Genomic DNA, 25,502 nt, shown 5'->3' with positions numbered 1-25,502 from the left:
TAGTGGTTGTACAATTTCTTTGGCAAGCTCCTTCAATAGTCTTGGGTGCAAGTTATCAGGACCGACGGACTTGTTGACGTCTAGCGCTTCAAGTCGCTTTTGGACAACAGGGGGGGGGAGAGTAGAATAGGTGGCATCGGTTAAGGGATGTAGTATGATGAGCTATGAGGAAGAGGGTCATCTGGTTCATTGGTGAAAGCCGACGCAAAATGCCTGTTGAGGAGTTCGGCAATGTCTTTCAAGTTGGTCACTTCCTTGCTATCATCCGTACTGAGTGCTTTTACTGACCGTTTGCTATGGTCCTTACTAGATACGTACTTCCAGAACTTCTTTGGGTTATTCTTACTATCATCAGCTAGCTTGGACTCGTAACTTACGTAAAATTGTTTAGTTATGGTTCTTAGTTTTTTCCGAGCTGTCGCAAACTTTTGGTAGTGTTCTTCTTTCCCTCCTTTATTGTACTTTCTCCAGTACCGCCCCCTCCTGTTTCTTTCCTTGCGTATCTCGGGGGTCATGAAAGGCAATGTTTTGGGCTTTGCCATGAATTTTAATGACGTGTGCTTTTTTTGAAGTGTAAGTAGCTCGTCCTTTAGGTTAGCCCATTGTTGGTCGACGTCCCTTTGAAGTAAAAGTGACCAAACAACGCCTTCCAGCTCTTTTCTGATCGCCCCGTAATCTACAAAAGTTTCCTTTATGTAATCATTTTTATCTTACGAAATGAAAGATTCACTTCTAGGATTAAATGATCGCTCTTTCCTAGAGGGGGTAAGTAATTTATGTTCTGAAGCTGGTCTTTATCCCATAAGAACACTAGGTCTAGTAGAGCTGGTCTCTGGAAAAGTCGGCCTCTAGTAGCTTGTTTAACAATCTGGTAGAGATTAAGGTAGTGAAGGTACTCTGTGAATAGATTCGTGCTTCTGCTTCTGATTGTAAGTACAGGTATATACGGGTATCCCTCTTTCCAAGTGAGGTCAGGGAAGTGAAAATCACCAGCTATAAGTAGGTTCCCCATGTAATTCGTAGTTGCTTTATGCAGCATTGTTGCTATTGTCCGCTCAGTTTCTTGGCAATCTGAGGCAGATGGGCTTCTATAAATACAGCCTACTCTGGTTATTACTCCACTGCCGTCATCACACAGGTCAAACCATACAGATCGACAAATTGTGAGTTACCTGGGAGACATAATGACCGTATACTATAACATATCTTGAATAGCACTATCGTACCACGCCTGCATTCTAGAGACTGTAGGTTAGGCACAACACCATACCCTGGAATCTTAACACGGGAATCTTCGAGCCAGTTGCTACTAGACTTGGGATAAACCTCAGTCAATAGGACCAGATCATATTTTTTTGGAATAAATCATGGATTTTAGCTCATTTAATTTGTTAGGAAGTTGGTCTACGTTAGTAATTAGAGCAGAAAAATCTGGACTTACTCATTTTTGGTGTTGCTTACTCCGGTCGTTGGTCCCGTTGCTCGGTTGACCCGAGTTCTCATCTGTTCTGCTTAAAGTGGTCGCTGGCGCTTTTGAGTTAGCAGTGTAGTAGCTTCCAGAGCTTGTTTTGCTTTCCAATGAGCTGTCACTAGTCATGGATGAGAGTCTTTCCGTAGATATATCACTAGCATGTTCGGTAACACATATATTTACATTATTTACACAGTTCACAGCTTGGAGTTCTACATTGGGGTCGGAAGAGTCTTCTCCTCCGCTTTCCGGGTTTTTGACAACATGGATGCAGCAATATTTTTAAGTTTAGAGGAGGGATTTCGAGAATGTATCAACAATATGGTTCAGTATGCCGACAAATGCGGACACACAAGCTAAATTTCCAAGATAAATCGGTAAATTTTCCAAGGTGTTGACACACAGCAATGACACCTTGGAACTACCCGCTCCATGCCATACAACACCCTCTTTCCTCCTTAGCTGCACACCTGACTGGATATCATGGTTTTAACCAAATTGAACCTTTGATCCTTTACCCACGAAAGTGAACATTCATTCAAAAGAAATGTAAGGCTTATTGTATTCTTTTTAGTTCTTTTTTTTTGGTAGAAGATTTGGGTCCTTGAAGTTACCATACATTTAGAACATTGCTACACCAGGTGTGTATTGACAACAAATATACTTTGACTTTATTTGACTAATCTCTGCTACTCTCTCCACCATGGTCAGACTTAGCTGGTGGCTCTACCCCCAAGGATTGGACAAGCAAAAACTACCTAAGGAAATCTGTTGTCATAAACTGGACCAGTTAGGCATTATTAAAATTATATCGGCCGATAACCGATATTTTTTCCGATATTCGATAATGATACAGAACCTCATATCGGCTGGCTGATATATTGGCTGGGCCCAAGTTCGAACAATGCTGAATAGCACCACAAACAAGGTCTTCGCAGCATTAACATTCAGGCTTTTGACAGCAAGGGTTGAATGGAAACACGGAAAAATAACCATCATCACCTAGAGCCCACATCTTACCATTTCAAACAAGTGGTTCAGGGAATATTTCCAAATATACCTGGTATAGCAGTAAAGGGCCAACGAAGAATGTACTTGGCTAAATCATCATCCGCCACCTATGCCTGTCATGTGCACAGAATAGTCACGCCTATCAAGCCATCGAACTTTGAAACACTGATCATCGCCTGGGTGCAACCTTGACTTGACTTTATTAACCACAAACGCTACACAAAAAATTGGTACAAAGGAGAAAGAGAAGCAATTCGTACGTCTCTTTTAATAATCACAAAAAATGAATTGCACTTCAATAACTCACACGGAACACAGAGGAAGAATAAAAAAAAAAAAAGATTGACTCACGGAGATGGGGAAGGGATTTACAAAACAAATTATAAACAAATCAATATTGCATTTAATCCCCGCTACTTTAGGCAGAAATAGCTATTTCTTTTAATTTCTTTTTATATATCATCATCATCATTTTATTCATAGCCCATCGCAAAAACTGGTTAAAGTAAAAATCAAGAAAAACAAAAAAGAAAAACCAGAAATAAAAACTCACTTCGACAACTACAAACAAGGGACAAACAGAAATGACCAAAGATGGAGAATTCTGTCATTCACTAGAGAAATCAAAAATACGCTTCTCAATAGCCCCAGCTGGGTTTACCAATTGATACTTTCTTTGCAGAAGAGTTACTTGTCCAAGTTGGAAGTTCCATCAAGTATTTTGCAAATTTAAAATAAAGGCGATGAACTTGCTTTCTCTTACCACAATTAAAAAAGACCCAACAGAGGCAAGGGCAAGCAAGTGAGGAACTGTTATGCTATTATATAACTGAAAACGGTGAACTCTACTCAGATACGACATGTTTGAAGCCAGGGATGAGTACGCAGCCCGGATCTTACTAGCATAATTTTTCATTGCCAGTTTTACAGTTTCTTTCAGGTTTACTCCAATAGGGATGCCCAGGTTAGTAAGGCTGCTAGCTACAGGAACCTAAGAGCCAGATAGACTTATTGAATTACTATTTCCTTTTTAGTTGAACGGTAGAACAACTATTTTATCAGTATTACAGCTCAAACCATTGTGTTCGTACTCATCTTGGAGAAGCTCAAAAGTTGAACAGCATCCTTGGGAAGTGTAGAAAAGGTTCAATAAGTCATCCACAAACGTAACTAACGAAAGATCAACTCCTTTGAAGATAAATGTACAGTTAAACTTATCCTGAGCACTGGTAACACAATTATTAAACAAAACTGGAGAAGTCAGAGCTCCTTGGCGTACGCCTTTCAGAATTGGAAATAGTTGACAAACATCTTTAATTCCTGCTTCCAGGTTTCTATACATGTATCTTAAACAAGTAATTACCGCAGCATCACTACCTTTCAAATGGGCCCCAAGCAAAACCTGCGAAAATATACAAGAGTCAAAAGCTCTTGCAACAACGAGTGCATACAAGACCAAGAAATCACCTCTTTCTTCAAAATCCTTCAGTACATTTATAAGCAGAAAGAGATCGTGCTCTTTACCTAAGCCTCGCTGGTACCCAAACTGACGAGGAGAGGTTGAACAATTTTCTTCAATGTGTTTCATCAAAAACGACTCAAAGAGTATGAAAGAAGTACATGAAACGGTGATGGGGCGATAAGAACTGCACAGAGAAGTGTTTTTTTGCCATTTTTAAAGATGGGAGTTATGTGTCCGATACAAAATTGCAAAGGGAATACACCACGGACAAGGATCATCTGAAACAGTAGTGCTAAGTGTTGCTCGATTAAAGAATCTGGAAGTTGCAGGTGCCTAGCTGAAATAGAATCAACACAAGAGGAAGATATTTTCTTTAATTTCGGAATCAAAGAGTCAACAGCACTTGGCAATATAAATAGGAGAGATTTCGTCTTATTTGAAATAACAAGGTCAAGCTGTTTTTCAAAAAAAAAACTCCTCCGGGCTTTGGTTGGGAGCACTGAACTCCCTCGCAAAATATTCAACCCACTTCTTTTCAGGCACACTAGTACTCGTGGATTTTCCAGGCTTTCAGTACTTCCAGGTTTGGAGGGGTCTTCAGCGATACCGCGTAAATTTTTCTGGATCAGCGTTAACTTATGGTTTTTCAGTTCCTTTCTAAATTTCCGGTTCGTACGGAGCCTCAAGTCATTTAATAAGCCATCTCTCGAACGGCCACAGTCGTTCCAAAAAGAGAGCCATAGTTTGGCCGAATTACACTCATGAACTAGATCTCTGTTTTTTTTTTTTTTTTTTTTTTTTTTTTTTTTTTTTTTTTTTTTCCAATCTTCTAGCTGAGACTTTTAGTTTCAAATAATTTTTCGGTCTTCCTAGGGTGTGTTAAAAAATGGTCCAATATTCTTATTGATTAATTTTGAAAAATTTGGAGTTTTCGTAAATGGGAAGAGGAAGTCGACATCCAGACGCTCGGACAATATTAAAAGTAACATTCAACTACTGAAAAATTTAAAATCCTCATGATTTGGTGCGGAAACAAAAACTTCAGTCGATGCAAAACAACCGAGATTCCTGAACACTGTTGCCAAGAATTTACTAATATGTGATTTAAACGACAAAGTTGGATTAATATAAATACCTAAAAATCTGAATACATCTACTCTTTTTATGGAGGAAATTCCAATATTAATAGCTTGGAATGATACACACCTCACTGACATCGGACTTCTCCCCAAAACATTCAATTCCGACTTCTCTAGGTTAGGTATTAGTCGATTGTCATGAAACCAAGAATTTACATTCAGAGCAACAGTTTCAAGGGATAATCGTAGGTCCTCCTCATTGCCCGCCTTCAAACTAATTGCTGTGTCATCCGCAAACAATATTGGTAATTCTTCTTCTGAAGACATGCAAATTTGGAAGATTATTTATATAACCAAATTCGGTATTCCCCTTAAAGCCACAATAATAGCCAATAATCGCGGAAAATTGACAAAAAAAGGACATTGAAGCCACATACAAAATTCTTCGTGAGCTCTCAGACTCACATCAACAGAATCAGAAAAAGACGTATTTCCGAAACGCCACTGGCGAGAAAATTCACGACCAATCGCCAATGAGAAGATCCCTTTGAGAAACTACTAAACTTAAAGCCATATGACCAAGTTGACGAGCAACTTACTGCAGCTGTGACCAATGCTACATCTGCCTCGAAAATGACTGAATTCAAGGTAGAAGAAATTAAAGCTGCAACTCAAGAGCTAAAGAATAACGAAGTCCGGGAAATTTGTGGCCTGAGATCAGAAATCCGAAAGAGTGACGGTCCATCCATGGTCCTCTGGCTGTAACTACTGTTCAATATTGTGTGGCGCTCTAGGATGGTCCTATTAGACTGGAAGATGGGCTTACTTGTGCAAGATTACAAGGGGAAAGGAAGCAAAGCAGAATATATAAACGACCGTGGCAGAAATCTTCTCTCGGAGCCCGGAAGACTATTTTCTAAGCCACTCCTCCAGCAAGGAACGAGCTACCTTTATCCCTTGCATCACCCCCATCAGGCTGGGTTAGTGTCGGAGCCGTCCACTACCGAGTTAACGCGTACAAATAGACAGTGAGTAGAAAATTTCCTTGAATTTAAAAGAAAGGCGTGAATTGGCATCGCTGATTTTCGATGTGTGTTTGAAAATGTCAACAGACAGTCACTGTGGCTGAACCTGCAACCTGCTGGTGTACCCACGAAAGTTTTTTAATCTTTTTCAAGAGTGCTGGAATATCCGAGGCAAGGCTATAGCGTTGCCTATAGTAAAGGCCATATGGTTCCAATGTTTTTGTTTTTATTCCCCAGAGGCTCTTCATATGGAAGGGGTCGTCACACAAACTTGGGAGGGGGCTCCTTCGATTGAAATTCAGGAGTTCTAGTGCCCTTTTTAAGAGTCAAAAATTATCTGAGGCAACTAGTCCCCCCCCAGACTTTTTCTTCCCAAATAAATCCGAAAAAAAATTTGAGATAGCCATTTCGTTAAAAATAGTTCAAAGATTATATAACAAAACTCTGGTGTCGACACAACCCCCCAGGGCCCGGGGGCCGGCATTGTAAGTTATGCACTGGGGGCATATTTGGTTCTTATGGATGGAATGCTCCTATAAACTTCAGAGTTGGCTCATTTGATTGGAAATTGAAAGTTCTAGTTTCCTTTTTAAGAGTCAAAAGATACTAGAGGGTAACCCCCCCCCACTCTTTTTTCCCAAATGCGTCCGATAAAAATTTTGAGATAGCCATTTTGTTAAAAATAGTTCAAAGATCATATAACAAAAACTCCGGTGTTTACACAACCCCCGGGTATTGAAAGTTATGTCCTGGGGGCATATATGGTTCTTGTGGAAGGGATGCTCGTATAAACTTCAAAGAGCAATCATTTGATTGGAAATTGAAAGTTCTAGTTTAATTTTCAAGAGTCAAAAGAGATCAGAGGGCAACTACCCCCCCCCCGCCCCTCCATGCCCTTTTTCCCTCAAACCTATCCGATAAAAACTTTGAGATAGTAATTTTTTTAAATAGTTCAAAGATGATATAACAGAAACACAAACCCCCAGGGCCCCATGGCAGGCGTTGTAAGTTATGCCCTGGGGACATATATGATTCTTATAGAAAGGATGTTCGTAAAAACTTCAGAGGGCTCATTTGATAGGAAATTGAAAGTTCTAGTTCAGTTTTCGAGAGCCAAAAGAGATTGGAGGGCAAATAGCCCCCCCCCCCCACGTCCCTTTTTCCCCAATTGCATCCGATAAAAATTTTGAGGCAGCCATTTTGTTTAAAATAGTTGAAAAATCAATCAACAAAACTCAGGTGACAACACAACCCCACAGGGCCCAAGGACAGGCCTTGTAAGTTATGCCTGGGGGCATGTATGGTTCTTATGGCAGGGATGCTTGCATAAACTTTAGAGAGGGCACATTTGATTGGAAATTGAAAGTTCGAGTTCACTTTTTATCAGAGGCAACGCTATCAGATCGGTACCAGCAATGCTTGTTGGACGCCTAACTTGTACAGCCATATAACGTGGTTTTAGTGAATTTTTAATAAAAATTCAAAGTGCGATTTATATTGGAAAAAGTTTTAAAAAGCATTTTATCGACATCATTGATTTTAGAATTACCCATCAAAAGCTGGGAGCCATATTTTGAAACAAGGGGGAGGCACCCCCTAAAAATCATACCATCAGATTAAGAAGGAAGGAAGAGAGTTGGGCAGAGGAAGGCAGAAATTGAAGGAAGACGAAGTCATCTAAAATTGTTATGTGTTCATTTCGATAGACTAAGGCTGTTACAAATCCAATTTAGAGCTCACTAAACTCGGGATGATCCGACTAAAGGGTGTTTTTGTACGGCACTAAGATAAAGCTAAGATGGCAAGGCCTTGTTTTACAGATGAAGGAGACAAAATCTCTTAGGGGGCAAATTGAAAGCAGATCCTCAAGGAATTGTTCATAGAATAAGATTTAAAGAAAATGAGAATATCAGGGAAGGATAGGAAAGGTTGAAGGCCCGAGCAGATAGGGGTTGAGGCGTTTGGTCAGTTGATTCAATTTCAGGATGGTTTATGCTGCATATAGATTTAAATCTGCTTAGATTTAAAACTTAAATAAGGATTTACGGATCAAACACCTGAAAAACGTGCAATCATGTGCACAAAAAATTTGTTAATTTATGGATAAAGGCTATGGATATTTCAAAAGATACCTTCATTATAGTCAGTAGCTGACTCTGCTTTTAGACAATCCAAATCATCTTCTGTTTTTATAGATTCCGTGGACCCGCTAATTGAAGGCAGTCTTTCTTGTTTAGGTGATAAATAAATCCTTTCAGATTCAAAACACTGTTCATTTTCGTTTAGAAAATTGTCTTCGACTTCTGAAAGAAAATTAAATATTAAATTCACATGGCCCATTTCCATTATTTGTTTCATCTAAGACAGAGTTAAAAATTATTTATTATGTAGACAGAACCAGGTTGAGCTTAACAAAGAAGAAAGAATACCAAGGAGACCTATACAAGGCCTAAAAATGTTTGAAGACACATTTTGCTTATGAATTTAGCGGATCCCCTGAGATTTACAGGGTATGCTGACAAGACCAATGGGAAAATGGGAAACTCATTGACGATAAAAATTTTGGAAGCAAATGTGGTTGGATAGATTTATGATCCCTGAATTTTTAAGCCAACAAAATAGCTGTTTTTATAAATGGTCGTGACACAAATTTATATACAGAAGTAAACATTCACAACAAAATACACCAAGAAAAGATTCTTTTAATACAACAATGTATTACGATATACACTTATTCAATGTCTGTCTATAGTATGGCTTCTGCCTTATAACAGACCAAAAATTGTTTTTGAAAAAAAGATCTTTGTAAAATTGTAAAATTAAATTGAAAGTCAAAAATTTAATAACTCTGTTTAAATTATTCCTGTAATCTTTATTAGTATCATAATTCCATTTCTTTTACTGCTGATGTTTTAATAAATAAAAACCTCACTCTTCAAGATACATATTGAGTTTAATAAATTTTAACTGACAGCCATAACTAGCATTAGGATTTTATTTTGTTGTTGTTGATTTTACGAAAAAAAAATCCCTGCTCGAAGTATAAATTGTTTTTGGTAAAGCGGTAATGACGTACTGACTTTTAGAGAACTTAAGCAGACAAAAGCCCTACTATTAGTTGTAAATAATTTCTGCTCGTTTTGGGTTTCATTTCTTCATCTGCAGCAGCATGCTATTTTTTGGTTAATGTTGGGTTTCTTTTCATTTCTGTTTATATTCACCTCCTGTTTCAGTTATTTGTTCATACTAATTTCTGTTGAGTTGAATTTGGCTTGTTGTATGACTTTAGTTTAGGCTTTGATATGGCTCTTTACTTTTAATTGAAAAAAATCAAAAAAATTTTAAATGGCCTCTGACATTAAACATAGTTTTTATCCAAAATTTCTACTTGTTCATTGCAAGGTAAGAGAAAGTTTACTTCAAAAAACTTTTTAGTATATATTTATAAAACGCTGCTTGATTTCCATCAAAGTTGGTATTTAAACAATTTCTTTGGGAATAGTGGGTGGGGTATATTTGACAATATCAAATCTAAGGTGAAAAAAAAGCAAACTATAAGAACAATATAAGGTATCATAGGTAGAGTATTGACACTATCTAAATAAAGAATTATAAGAGCACAATGTAGCCTATTATTTATTATCATTATATTTTTTTTAGAACAGGGCACTTCGTATAGAGGGAGTTTTAGAAACTTCGAAAAGGGCTCATTTGACTGAGAATTGAGAGGGTTAGTGTCATTTTTAATATTCGAAAGTAACTGGGGTCCCACACATCCAATCATTTTCAAATTTTCATCAGTCAATAAAAATTTTGAAATAGCCATTTTGTTCATCGTAGTTGAGAGGTCCCAAAAGTATGTCAATGAGGATCACAACCCCTTAGAGTATTTAGAGCAAAGGTTGTAGGTTATGCCCGGGGGAAAATAAGGTTCTTATGGCCAGGGTGGTGGAATACGCTTTGGAGGGGGCTCATTTGATTTATAAATAGACGTTCTAGTGCCCTTTTTAAGAGTCAAAGTGATGAGATGGCAGACCCCCCTCCCCCCCCAAACGTCGTATTTTCCCAGAAAACATCTGACAGAAATTTTGAAATGGACATTTGTTGTTGCAGAAACTTCCCTTTTTAATGTTCAAAAGTGACTGGAGGGCAAACAGTCCCCCACGCCCATCCTTTCCCCAAACGCATTCAATCAAAATTTCAAGACAACCATTTTATTTAGCGTAGTTGAAAGGTCCAGAAATTATGTCTTTGTGGATGACACTCTTCCACCAACAGGCCTCAGGGCAAGGGTTTTTAAGTTATACACCAAGGGCATATAAGGTTTTTTATGGAAATTAATTAAGAATAGAATTCCCAAAAATAAGTTTTTCAAAGAAAAGTAAAGGCCATTTTTAAACTTAAGCTGAGCAGATACAAATACATTTTAAAATTCCAACTCAAAACGACCAGAAATTACTATTAAAGAATAAATGAAACCCAAAACGAACAGAAATTAAATAAACAATCATAGCAAAAATATACACAAAGTAATAATATAAATGAACAAATAGATCTTAAAGAGAGTAATGCTTAGATTGAATATGAATATCAAGCTTAAAACGAAAAAAAAATATTTTCCTATTGAAGTATAAATGAAACTAAAAACGAAAAGAAATTATATGAACAATCAATGCAAACAAACATACAATATATATTAATGTAAATTAATAAATAAATCTTAAAACGAGTGAAACTTAAATTGAATATACAAATCAAGTTTGAAACGAACAAAAATCACCACAAGCAAGAGTTTTGGTATGACCTCCTTCTTCCCCTGTAAAAGTCTAAAACCTACTGCGTCATTGGCGCTTTACTGAAAACCAATTTTATGACGAATATTTTCTTTTGTACTTAATATTGAAAATAAACATTAAAATTATAGTGACATTTTGAACTGATGAGCTTTCAGCAATTAATATCATTATACATCAAATATTCAGTTTAATTTATTAGCTCTTTTTAAAGTTTTTACAGGTGGTATTAAGGGTGGTGGTACAAACTTTGGATCAGATGGGGCTGATCTGATTGGAAGTCAGAAGTTTTAGTGCTCTTTTTCAGAGTCAAAATTGAGCAGAGGACAATCAGCCATCCCGACTCCCAAGCCTATCATACCCCAAAACATAGCCGGTTAAAACTTTAAGAGAGATATTTTGTTCAGCATTGCTGAAAGATTCAGTACTTATGTCTTTAGTGATGTCAACCTCCCTACATTCCTCAGGGGAATGACTGTAATTTAAGCAATTCGTTCATTGTTTACAGATGTTGTTGTTCAGTTGACATTTGAGCAAATCAACCGCTCATATACGTTCGATCCTCTTCTAAATCTTGGGCTCTAATTGGAGCCACGTCACTCTGAATGTTACACAAATATATATTTGGCACAGGCCACGTCAACACTTAAAATATTATGGGGTTGTACTAATACGTTGTATAGTGTTCTTGCTTAAATCACAGACATTATTGCCCATATAACAGCTTGCTATGGTCACATAACATGTCTAGAAAAATATAAAATTTTAAAACACAGCTTAAAAAAAAAAAAAAAAAAAAAAAAAAAAAAAAAAAAAAAAAATTAAAAGAATCATACATATAAATACAATAAAGACACAAAAATTATAAAATATTATACAGATTACAATTTTTAATATATTTAGTCAATAAGAATATAGCCTTTCTATGTGCCCACTTAGGGAACTTTGCATGACCTAGGATTGCTCTCATTGTAAATGCATCAAAATACTTTGAAATTAAACTTCCAAATACATTTCTTTGTACATCAAATTTCCTACACTTCATTAGGATATATCTAACATCATCATACTCATTACAAATATCACAGTAAGGAGAACTAACTCTGCCCCATTTATGCAAAACTGAATGGGTTTTAGCATAGCCAGTCCTCAATCTGAAAATAGTAGCAGCAACAGATCTAATATCATGCACCAGTCCATCAGGCGGTGGCCTATAAACACAAAATTCTAAAATTGGGTTTGCACAACTTTTAATGTACTCATTTCTATCCCTGTCACACAATACATTATAAATACAGTTGTATATTCACTTTGCGTGGGTTTTACAGTTTCACTCTAGCCATTTAGAATACCCAACTTAGCCATACTATCAGCAGATTCATTTCCAGCAATTCCAACATGTGCTGGGACCCATACTAGAGGTATATCATTCCCTCTAATGAGCTCTAATGACCTAACAATTTGAACAATAACATGTGTTTGGGAGATAGACAACGCTTTCTATAAAAAACGTTATATGCCCTCAGGGCATATCTTACAACCCTTGCCCTGAGGACTGGGGGGGGGGGGAGGTGTCATCTTCAAAGTACTAATTTAAAGAACTGGCAACTACGTTGAAAAAAATAGCTCAAAACTTTGATTGAATGTGTTTAGAATACCTAACTTAGCCATACTATCAGCAGATTCATTTCCAGCCATTCCAACATGTTCTGGGACCCATACTAGAAGTATATCATTCCCCATAAGCTCTAAAAACCTAACAATTTGATGAATGCTATAAACTATCTCCCGGCTTGTTTACATATATTATATGTTATTGAAAAAGGTATGCATGTTTGAATTTTATTTTCTAAGAAGACGAAGGGCACTCCGGTGAGCCTTTCAGAGAATGTTGAGGGGAGTGTTGAAATAAATAAAAAAAACGTTATGTGTATACAGATTGTCAAAAGGGCATAACTCGGGAAAGAAAGAGGATATTAATTTGGAATTTTCAAGAAATGATAGAAAAAAACAAACAAACAGTATTTGAATTGCTACCAACACTACTACAACTACCACCACTACTACCAAATTACTCCATTTACAATATTGAGGGGAAATTTGAACAAAATCAAAAGACGCTATGTGCATGCACATTTTCAAAAGAGCTTATCTCAAAAATTGATTTGGGCATTAAGTTAGAACTTTCAGAGCATGCTTCAAGGGGAAGATCATCTGAACAAAAGGCAATATATGCAAACTACTGCTAATACTACTAATTATCACTGCTACATTTATTACTACTTCTACTGCAACGACTTCTAAGGCTAAGAGCATTGAGATGAAAATTTTATGAAGTATATGGTCATACAAATTATCAAAAGGAAATATCAGCAATATATTAACAATGGCTAATTATATTATGCTAAAACTTCCAGAACTTGATTAGAGAGACGTTCCACTGATCAAAAGGCAATATGTTAATACTACTGCTGCTACTAGTACTACTATTATTACTATTAATTAATTTAAAAAAAAATTTCCACAAAATAAGTTTTAAAAAAAAAGTAAAGAACTCTATTAACTAAAAATGAAAAAAAAATCAAATAATCTACCAAGCATACAACTACCACAAATCAGTATCAATAAATAAATGAATCCCAAAACAAATAGAAATTAAAATAAATAACAGAGTCAAATTCAAAACGAGCAGATATTAATGCGAGTAGAGTTCTAAAACCCTATGCTTTTTAAAAGCCAGAATATAATTTGTACTTTATAGAAAAAATTCGAAAAATTTTACTGAAAAAATGTGTATCGTCTAATTAAAATACGCGTGCTAATGTCCGTACTCCAAAATAAGGAAAACGGTTTGAGTGCTTGAAGCTACAAATGCGGAAACATTCAAAAGAATTTTTCAGTAAAGTAAAAATTATTTTCTGGCTTTTAGAAAGCATAGGGTTTTAGAACCATATTGATATTAGTTTCTGCTCGTTGTGAGTTTGACTTTGTTATTTATTTTAATTTGTTGTTTTGGGGTTTCATTTATTTATAGATACTGATTTGTGGTAGTTGTATGCTTGGTATATTATTTGATTGTATTTTTGTTCATTTTTAGTTTAAAGGAGTTCTTTACTTTTTTTTTCGAAAATTTATTTTGTGGAAAAAGTTTTTTAAATTAATTTCTGTTCGTTTTATATTGACATTGTCTCTTTCGGGGAAAAAGACTGAGTCCCTTCTGGGGTCTGCTTCAACCCCAAAAGCCTTGTTATATGATATTTAGACTAGAACAGCTACCAAAAAATTTCTATTAGGTGCATTTCGGGACAATACGACGTGTGTGTATGACGGGGGGGGGGGGTTGCTACCCTCTGATCACTTTGAATCTTTAAAAGAGCACTAGAGCGTCTGATTACCAATCCAATGAGCCCTCTCCGAAGTTTGTATCAACATGCTTTCTATAAATACCTTATATGCCCCAAGGACATAACTTAAAACCCTTGCCCTGAGGGCGGGGGGATTTATAATCAAAGACATAATTTCCAGACCTTTCAAATACGTTGAACAAAATGGCTATCTTCAAATTTTGATTGGAAGTGTCTGGAGAAGTTGTAGACGTGAGCAGGGGGGTTAGCTGCCCTTCAATCACTTTCGACAATTAAAATGGGCACTAACTCTTTCAATTTCCAATCAAATGAGCCCTTTTTGAAGTTTCTACAACAACACTTTATATAAAACCTTATATGCCCCCAGGGCATAACTTACAACCTTTGCCTTGGGGGCTGTGGGGGGGGGGCTTCTCATCCTCAAAGACCTAATTTCCAGAACTTTTAACTACGTTGAACAAAATGGCTATCTCAAAATTTTGATTGGATGTGTTTGGGAAAGTTATGGACGTGAGAGGGGGGTTAGTTGTCCTCCAATCACTTTCGATTATTAAAAAGGACAACAGCCCTTTCAACTTCTATTCAAATGAGCCCTTTTTGAAGTTTCTACAACAACTCTTTCCCTAAAAACCTTATATACCCCCAGGGCATAACTTACAACCCTTACCCAGAGGTCTGTGGGGGGTTGTCATCCTCAAAGACCAAATTTAAAGAACGTTCAACTACGTTGAAAAAATGACTATCTCAAAATTTTTATTGGATGTGTTTGGGGAAACGGTTGGCGTAACAGGGAGGTTAGATGCCCTCCAGTCACTTTCTATTATTACAAAAGGCACTAGCCCTTTCAATTTCCAATCGAATGAGCCCTTTTTGAAGTTTCTACGACAACCCTTTCTATAAAAACCTTATATGCCCCAATGGCATAACTTACAACCCTTACCCTGAGGGTTGTGTGTGGGGAGTTGTCATCCTCAAAGTCATAATTTCTAGAACTTTCAGCTACGTTGAAAAAATGGCTATCTCAATATTTTGATTTGATGTGTTTGGGGAAAAGGTCGGCGTGAGAGGGGGGTTAGTTGCCCTCCTATCACTTTCGACTTTTAAAAAGGCACTAGCCCTTTCAATTTGCAATTGAGTGAGCCCTTTTTGAAGTTTTTATGACAACACTATCTATAAAACCTTTCATGGCCCCAGGGCATAACTTAAAACCCTTGCCCTGAGGGGAGTAGGGGGATTGTCATCCTCAAAGACATAATTTCCAGAACTTTCCACTACGTTGAACAAACTGGCTATCTCAAAATTTTTATTGGATGTGTTTGGGGAAATGGTGGACATTGAGAGGTGGGTTAGTTGCGCTCTAATCACTTTTGACTATTAAAAAGGGCACTAGCCCTTTCAATTTCTAATTTAATCAGCTCTTTTTGAAGGTTCTACGACAACACTTTCTATAAGAACCTTATATGCCCACAGGGCGCAACTCACAACCGTTGCCCTGAGGGTTGTCATCCTCAAAGACCTAATTGCCAGAACTTTAAACTAGGTTGAACAAAATGGCTATATCAAAATCTTGATTGGACGTGTTTGGGGAAATGGTGGGCGTGACAGGGGGGGGGTAGCTGCCCTCCAATCACTTTCTACTATTAAAAAGTGCACTAGCCCTTTCAATTTCCAATCGAATGAGCCCTTTTTGAAGTTTCTGCAATAAACCTTTTTATAGAAACCTTATATACCCCAAGGGCATAATTTAAAACACTTAACCTGAGGGCTGTGGGAGGGGGGTGTGTAATCCTCAACGACCTAATTTCCGGAATTTTCAACTCCGTTGAACAAAATGGCTATATCAAAATTTTGATTGGATCTGTTGGAGGCAATAGTGGGCGTGAGAGGGGGGTTAGTTGCCCTCCAATTACTTTCGACTATTAAAAGGGCAACGCTTTCTATAAAAACCTTATATGTCCCCGGGCATAACTTACAACCCTTGCCCTGAGGGCTCTGAGGTGGTTATCATTCTCAAACACCTAATTTCCAGAACTTTCAACTACGTTGAAAAAAATGGATATCTCAAAATTTTGATTGCATTTGTTTGGGGAAATGATGGGCGTGAGAGGGGGGTTAGTTGCCCTCTAATCACTTTCAACTATTAAAAAGGGCACTAGTCCTTTCAATATCCAATCGAAAGTGCCCTTTTTGAAGTTTTTACGACAACACTTTCTATAAAAATATTATATGCCCCCAGGGCACATTTTACAACCCTTGCCCTGAGGACTGTGGGGGGGGGGCTGTCATCTTCAAAGACATAATTTACAGAACTGTCAACTATGTTGAAGAAATGACTATCTCAAAATTTTGATTGAATGTGTTTGGGAGATGGTGGGCGTGAGAGGGGGGTTAGTTGCCCTCCAATCACTTTCGACAAGTAAAAAAGGCATTACCCCTTTGAATTTCCAATCGAATGAGCCCCTTCTGAAGTTTCTACGAAAACACTTTCTATAAATACTTTATATACCCCGAGGGCATAACTTACAACACTTGCGCCGAGGGCTGTGGGGGGAGTGTCCTCCTCAACGACATAATTTCCAGATCTTTAATCTACGTTGAACAAAATGTATATGTCAAAAACATAATTTATATCTAGAAATCCACAACACAGAACAAAATAGCTGTTTAAAAATTTTGACTGGCTGTGTTTGGGGAAATGGTGGGCGAAAAAGGGGGGTTAGTTGCCCTCAAATAACTTTTGACTATTAAAAAGGGCAGTAGACCTTTGAATTTCAAATCTAATGAACACTTTTTCGAGTTTCTACGGCAAAAATTTCAGTAAAAACTTATATGCCCCCGGGGCATAACTTATAACCCTTGCTCTGAAGACTGTGGGGGGAGTTTCCTGCTCAAAGGTATAAATTCCTGAACTTTAACTGCGTGGAACAAAATGGCTATCTCAAGATTTTGGTTGGAAGTGTTTGGGGAAATGTTGGGCGTGGAAGGGGTGTTAGTTGCCTTGCAATTACTTTCGGCTATTAAAAAGGGTACATGTCCTTCCAATTTCCAATCGAATGAGCCCTTTTCGAAGTTTCTACGACGATTCCTTTGATACCAAGTGTCCTGGTCTAAAAAAAAAAAAATTAACTCATATTGCCAACATCGTTCTTTACTTAGGCTCCGCTATTGCGCTACCAATTAGACTATTACTAGCAATGCCAGTACTACTACTGTGACTACTATTACAACTAGGACTAAGGTTAAGGAGGAGAAAATTTCAAAGAATTTTGAGGCAGGAGGTTAACTTAATCACAAAATGCCGTCTGTAGCCTATGTAGGTTGTCAAAAGGGCGTAACAGCAAAAGCTCAGGTTATTACTATTAATTCTGCAGCTACTACTACCACTATTGCTATTAAAACTAAAGGTATTAAGGCGACAAATTTAAGATATATTGAATTTGTATGGAACTAAGACGAAACACACTACGCTCACAAGGACGTCAAGAGGACGTATCAGAAATATTTCAGGAATGGTTGATGGTATTAAGTTGAAAGTTTCATCACGTGTTGAAGAGGATGTTGAAGAAACCAAAGGTGCTATTCGCATACTGCTACTAATGCTACTACAACTATTGCTACTACACAAGTTAAAAGTTTTAAGGTGAAGCTTTTAAGAAATATTAAGGCGGATGTTGAACTAAATCAAAACAAACTATGAGCATTAGGACTTTCAAAAAGGTGAAAAAGCAATATCTCAAGAACGACTTACAGCATAAAGTTAGACCTTTAAGGATAAGTTATGGCGCATTTTGAACTAGTCAGATGGCACAATGTGCATACTATTAATACTACCACTATAGTTGTTGTAACTAATAACACTAAGGACATTAAAGTAAAATATTTAGGGACCATTTACAGGGAATTTCAATTAAACGAAAAAACTGTTTGCATGCAGGTTTTGAAAAGGGCATATAAGCAATATCATAGGTAGCACCACTTTATATTAGCTAGAAATATAATTGAAAGTTTTAAGGGAGATAATTCGAATCAAAATTAAAAGTTCTCGTGCCCTTTATAAGATTAAAAAGATATTAAAGGGCAACAAGAGGGCAAATATCTCAAACCCATTCAATTTCTAAACACACCCAATCAAAATTTTGAGATAGCAATTCCGTTCAGTAGAGTAGCCTAGAACAGTCTAGAAACTATGTCTCTAGGGATATTGGGCACACCAACCGCCCACAAATATGTAATTAGCCAATTATGCCTTAAAAGCAAATGTTGCTTTACAACTTATCCAATAGGCATCATGTTTATAGTTGCTAATAAGACACCTCAGCCATACATCGAGAACGAATAGGGTATTAAGATGAAACTTTCGGGGCTACTACTATTACTACTTCTACTCTCGCAATTTAAATAAATAAAAAAAAAGAATGTAAGTGTATCCAGGTTGTCAAAAAGCATAGATAGTAGAGTCTTTTCGGAATGATATTAAGTTTAAGTTTTCAGCTTGACTTGTGGAGATATAAAAGTAAATAAAAAATACTATTCGTGTCAGGATTAAAAATTACATATATCAGGATTAAAACAACAAATATCAGTATATGTAAATTAAACAGATAATCCATTTTTTTTTTGTCAGTAAAGTGCAAATTATGATCTGGTTTTCTTTTTTTGTTAGGATGGGGTGGGAAAATAATGGCTAATTCATTATTATGAAAAACTATGATTAACTATAAAAACTCTGAATAGTTTCTATTTCAAAACTTCAAATAGTTAAAAACGTAATAGCTTTGAACTTTTAATTTACCTTGTTTAACATTAACATGGCTAGAGTGGTCGGTTGTATTCATAGTTCCCTCAATTAAGCAAAATACTCAGTTAGCTCTCCTAAAACCACGTTCTGCGTCTTATGGATTGCGATCTCCAAATTCTGAAAATCAATCAAATGTCAATATGCTCTAGGCTACTCAATATGTCCTGCAGAAAAAAATCACAAAATCACATAAAAAACTTAAGACTCTCACTCTTATTAAACAGTTTCTTTATTGCCTTATTTTACCTTTAATACATGTAAAATTCAGTCTTATTTGGCAGAGGTATATAACCTTAATTGAGGAAGGATTTGTCGAATAGCATAAAACGAGGTATTACCATACTAATATTCCTTGCTCCATGTTTTGATAATATAGAGAAAAATCCTGTAGTACCTTGAGGTTTTTCACTCTAAAGCAAACCAAATCTCTGCCTGACTGTCAATACAAGTTGCTAAATATTTTAATCTTCTAGCAAAGAAATTTTTAATTTTATGGGAAGTCAGTACACCAGAGGGGGGGGGGGGAAAGGGGTACACTTGAAAAGACTCTCTTGGATAAAAATCTGGTTACCTGAATTATTAATGGTTATCTGGACAAAAAATCAAGATTACTAAAACCTAGCCCCATCCCATTTTTTAAGTGCTAGGATATAGTCCTGGTGGCTGGCGTCCCCTTCCACCCCCTCCCGCCACCATAAAATAGATCCTCATGGAAAATAGAAATACCCCCCTGCAACAAATGCCCCACATAGAAAATAAATCCCTGCTGAAAGAAAATTACTCCCAAAAATTTTATCCCCACTAAAAGTTTCGCAAGACAATCCCCCTGCCCTGTAAAAAACTCCCCCACAACAACATCTGTATGTTCCCCAATAGCAAATAAAGGTTCGGTGATATGGGAGAGAGCTGATCAGTAACTGAATAGGATAGTAGTAATCTGAGTTTATATTTATAAGATTTTGCAGAGTATTTTGTTTATTTTGTGTTTTATTTTGTGTTAAGTTAGTTAATAATTTATGATTGTTTGAGGATTATGATTATCTTATTTTCAGAGGCCCGTTCGCAAAAGTATCATAATGAGTATTATGTGGTTTTTTCTTACTTTGTTTTTTTTTTTTTGTTATCAAAACTGTTATATTTAATTTTCTTACTTTGTGCCACACTATTCCTGATTTTTCTTATATAAGGTTTTCATGTTATAAAGTTCTAGTTTTTTGTTTATGTTTTTTTGTTTCAGATGAAGTTCTGGTTACATTTTTGTCTCCTTTGACTCTCCGTACGGTCGGTAAGTCACCTTTTGTCAATAAGTGTACCAAGCATCGAGATAATGGATGATAGACTTCGTAATTTCGAGTAGCTCCCCCTAGATTTAGGTAAAATATTTGAGAATTCATGCCATGATTATGTTGTTATTTTTATAATTGTCCATTCTATCCCAAAAATAAATATCCACTCCCCACCCAAGTTTCAAATAAAGGTGCTAATTTTAGGATGGCATTTTTGAACTGTCGCGGGTTACTAAATATTTTTGATCGAATATCCCTGATTATTTCTCATCATAATATAGATGTCTTCGCCTCTTGTGAAACATTTTTAAATGATTCGACAAAGACATTTATTAATAAACAGGATTATACTTTTTTTCATAAGAATCGGATTAATAAAAAACAGGGAGGGGTAGGTTTTTTCATTAAATCAACAATTCAGTCAGATCTGGTGAGTGAATTTGATCACCTATATCTTGAAATGGCGTTTGCATTTTGGCAGTTATAATAGATGCAAATGGTATGAAAATTTTATGTTGTGTTTTTTACCGGCCACCAAGTTCTCCTGCTTCAAAATTCATGGAACTTCTTGATGATTTTGTGCTTATTTCTTCGAAAAAGTATCCACAAATAGTTATCATGGATAACTTTAATATTGATTTATATAATTCTATTAATTCAAGTGGTAATTTCGACGGAATCTCTTCTGACGGGGCTGACTTGTTATCAGTTTGTCTGTCCGGTGGTCTCTTACCAGCTTATGGAGTTCCAAAAAGAATAACGAAAGATTCTGCTTCCCTTATTGATAATTTGTTTACGAATCTGGAACTAAAGTCTAGTGATGTGGTTATTGAAGATTTTTCAGACCATTTGATGCTAGTGACCGACCTTCACTTGATTACAGAGTTTAATAGGCCTACTAAAAGAAAAATGAGAATGACTAACAGAAACTCCTTAAGTAAACTTAAAGTATTGCTTTCTTCAAGTGATTTTTCTTCTTGTTTAGAGTCTTCGGACCTTGATTTTGATGCTGTATTTTTTGTGAAACAGTTTAAACGTTGTTTCAATAATGCTTTCCCTCTCTGCCAAATATCAAGAAGCAATAGTATACAGCTGATTAAACCTTGGATATCTCCTGGATTGCTGTTATCAATAAAAAATAAGAATCTGTTATATAAGGCATACTTAATGCATCCATCGAAAGCTAAAATAGCTGACTTTCGCAGATACAAAAATTATTTTACAAAAATTTTAAGATCAGCAAAAAGTCATAACTTCGCCGAAGCATTTGTTGAAGCAGAAGGGCCCCCCAAGAAGATATGGGAAATAACTAATAGGTGCCTAGGAAAGCACAAGACCCATGATCTTCCTGATGAATTAATATCTGAGGATAGAACTAAACTTGCGAAAGGGAAAATAGAAGGTATTAATGCATTAAGTATGCATTTTGCAAAAATTGGCGAGGAAACTGTGTCAACTGTTAAAAACAACCTGGCCCGTCATCTGGATAATGAAACTGGAGAGGACTTTCAATCATATCTACCCCCGTCTCACAATTCCTCCATTTTTCTTACTCCTGTAACCCCAGATGAACTTTTACTTACAACAAACCTTTTAAAGAATGGATCTTAGGAAGGGATTGATGGGTTATCTACTAATCTGATTAAGTGCATAGCACCAAATATTGTAATCCCGCTTTCCCATGTGTTCAACCTCTGTTTTAAAACCGGAAGATTTCCTTTTTGTTTCAAGTCTGCAATAATTATCTCTTTGTATAAAGGAGGAGACCTGAAGAACCCAACAAACTATCGGGCGGTTTCAATTCTGTCTACATTTGGGAAGTTGCTCGAAAAGTACCTATATAGCCGTATAGTCAGCTTTTTAATGAAATCTAAATTTTTTTAGTCCGATGCAATTTGGGTTCCGGAAGTTTCACTCTACTGAGCATGCTATTATGACAATGACTCATTTTGTTCATGACGCCCTTGACAAAGGTGATATTCCTGCTACAATTTTTTTTTACATCAAAAAGGCATTTGATACGATTACCCATAAAATATTGCATACTAAACTTGATAACTGCGGCATAATAGGCCCAGTTAATGACTTACTAATGTCATACCTTAAAAACCGAAATCAGTATATAGACGGAGGCGATACATCTTCCTCATCGATATGTTACTCTCACTGAGTTGGAGTCCCACAAGGCTCTTTTTTGGATCCACTCCTATTTCTTATTTGTGTGAAAGGTAGCAGTAACAGCGTCAAAGACATTGGCCTTAACACATTATACACCAAAGACACGGCATGCATTTTAGCAGCCCCGACTCTAGATCTGTGAAGCTTAGGTTGGAATCAGCATTGAAGAGGTTTATCTTACGGTTTTCGTGAAATAAATTGACTATTAATTGTACTAAGACAAAATTCATCATCTTCTCTCGTACTGGGAAAACAGCACCGGAAATTATGATGATTAATATTCAAGGCCTACCCATTGAAATTGAAAGACTTGATGATATTAAATATATCGGTATAATGCTGGGTTCAAGTTAATCATTTAAAAGCCATGCAATTTATCTTCGAATGAAACTGGCAAGAAATATTGGAATGATGAATCATCTGAAATTTGTTCTGCCGTTTTTTGCCCTGAAATCTCTTTATCATTCTCTAGTACATTCATATATAAATTACTGTCCCATTATTTTTTTGGATACTTTTAAAACTCATATTCTTCCTCTTCAGAGGCAACAAAATAAAGCTCTTCGTCTATTGAAAAATTGCCTGCCTAGCCCGTTTTCTTACCCTGGTAAATACTACTACTACTACTAACAACTCATCGCAGCACCAAGCCGCCTGAGGCCAACACAGCTACGCACGCTCCTCCTCCACCCCAATCTATTCAAAGCCTACCTTTTTACACCCGCCCACGAAGTCCCCATTTCCTTTAAATCTTTCTTTATGACGTCCTCCCACCCCAGACGGGGACGACCTGCTTTCCGTTTAGCCCAAGATGGTTGGCCGAAAAGAACAATCTTCGGCAATATGTCATCCTTCATCCGCACAACATGCCCTAACCACCTCAACCATTCTTTCATTATAGACCTAGAAAGCGGTAGTGAACCACATTTTTCGTATAACCTATTGTTTGAAATACCGTCAGTCAGCCGGGTATTGATTTTATTCGGATTTTGTTTTTTGTTACCATATGGAGAGTTGAAGAGCACTCTTTTTATTCCAGTATTTGGAGATAGTATTGTTTATTTATCGTTGAGTGTATATAAACCCACACACGAGTTATTCTTACTGTGAGTCATTAATTTGACAGTCTTGTCAAAACATTTTTTATTGATTAATAAAGAACTTGAACTTGAAATACTGTCTGTAAGTAATAGATAATTTACAAAACTTAAAAAGGGACTTATACACAGGGATTCCCTGATTTTTTTTTGTAGTTAGGGAGGGAGGGAGATACCTCAAAGGGAAAGCATTTTAATGGCAATTAAAATGCACCCTTGAAAAACTTCCCCACAAAAACGTCCGTATGTTTCTCAATAAAAAATACTGTCTGTAAGTAATAGATAATTTACAAAATTTAAAAAGGGACTTCTACACTGGGATTCCCTGTAGTTATGGAGAGAGGGAGATATGGGAAAACATTTTAATGGCAATTAAAATTCACCCTTGAAAAAATCCCCAGAGGAATTTTTCGGGGGGGGGGGATTTAAAAATGTGTTACTGAAAATACCCCATCCTGCAGCTGGTTGGTCTCCAATTACTTTCGACTTATAAAAAGGACTAGAACTCTCCATTTCTAATCTAATGAGTACTCTCCAAAGTCTCTTCGACCATGAGGTGGAGGTGTTGATGTTGAAGTGGCAGTCCCATTCCTATATGATATACATTCTGCTCATTTTGGGGTTTAATGTTATTCTTTACTTTCATAATAACAAAATAGACCAGAAACACTCCCACAAATTCATAAGGGAGTAGATATCAATTTCACATTTTTAATGTTTATTTGTTATCTCCCCCCCCCCAAAAAAAAATGAATAATTCCTGGTCACAGCTAGACCCTGGCGCCACGCCAGCACATCGACTGAATGCCGCCAACGAGAGGTTCTGTTAACCGATGCCAAAGTGTCGCAACACCACCGGCGCACCGCCGCCGGCAGAGGCGGCGGCTGACTTTGAATCAATTTTGCTGCCGTTCTTTATTGCATCGACCGCAATGTTGGAGCTTTTCTTTTCTCGTGTGGTTAAGTATTTCGAATTTCCTGATTAGAAATCAAGCAGGGCTTGCAATATCCCCGAAATTTCAGGGATTTCCCTGTATATCTATGTGTCACCCCGAAAAAAAATTTGGTTCCCCAAATCCCAGAAAATCACTCAGTCACGGTGCCACCCCTAGTGACTTATCACTAGTGATTATCCCTGATAAATGTTACTTTGTATACCATAATTCCTCACTACTCTATCGTTCGTTAATTTTCGTCTCTTGTGTTACATTGCATATAAAGCAGACAGATACAATTGCAACATACACGGTTCTTCATATGTTGACAAAAGTATCGTCTTTATGAAACTAAATAAAAAAAACAAAACAAGTTTTTTTTTAAATGAAAGTAAGGAGCGACATTAAAACTTAAAACGAACAGCAGTTATTCCGTATACAAAAGGGGCTGTCCCCTCCTCAACGCCTCGCTCTTAATGCTAAAGTTTTTTATTGGTTTTAAAAGTAGAGTGGTGATAGAGTCAAACTTCAGCATAAAGAGCGAGGCGTTGAGGAGGGGACAGCCCCTTTCATATACGGAATAATTGCTGTTCGTTTTAAGTTTTAATGTCGCTTCATTATTTCAGTTAAAAAAAAAACTTGTTTTTTATTTAATTTCTAAGCATTTTAAAACTAATGCAGGTTCGATTTTGGCTGACCGTGCATAAAAAATTAAAAAACAATTTGCATATTAATTTTGGCAGATTTATTCCGGATATGAAGGATCGCCCCCTCCTCAATACCTTGCTCTTTACGCTAAAGCTGTTACCGCTTTTAAAAAAGCTTCCTATTCAAATTAAACAGCCCCTGAGTTTCAATTTTAGCAAACAGTCAAAATTTAGCGTAGACAATAAGGCATTGAAGAGGGGACAACCCTTCATATATGGCAAAACTTTTATTCGTTTTTCAAATAATGCCAGTAAATATGGCTCACCCTGTATGAAATATACCCTTCCCCCTGAA

The 25,502-nt window shown here is 36.7% G+C and overlaps 1 protein-coding gene across 7 annotated transcripts in view; it reads right to left on the bottom strand.

The window, feature by feature from the left end:
* The window catches only part of LOC148945805 (uncharacterized), a 77,907-nt gene that overhangs the window by 24,076 nt on the left and 28,329 nt on the right, over positions 1-25,502 (bottom strand). For 4 of the 7 annotated variants that reach the window (XM_089098517.1, XM_089098515.1, XM_089098518.1 and 1 more), the window contains exons 2-3: positions 18,999-19,121; positions 8,181-8,351 (exon numbers count right to left, since the gene is read on the bottom strand). In XM_089098517.1, coding sequence (XP_088954643.1) covers positions 8,181-8,351; positions 18,999-19,041 — 214 coding nt within the window. In that variant the 5' untranslated portion in view covers positions 19,042-19,121. Of the gene's footprint in view, positions 1-8,180; positions 8,352-18,998; positions 19,169-25,502 lie in introns of all 7 variants that reach the window. The other 3 variants (XM_089098520.1, XM_089098516.1, XM_089098521.1) reach the window with 2 other exon arrangements.

This window comes from Artemia sp. Qi Xiang Cuo, chromosome 12 (assembly GCF_049724085.1).
Source record: "Artemia sp. Qi Xiang Cuo chromosome 12, ASM4972408v1, whole genome shotgun sequence".
Lineage (NCBI taxonomy): Eukaryota > Metazoa > Arthropoda > Branchiopoda > Anostraca > Artemiidae > Artemia > Artemia sp. Qi Xiang Cuo.
Note: the sequence above shows the minus strand (reverse complement) of the source record. Positions and strands in the feature narration are given on the sequence as shown.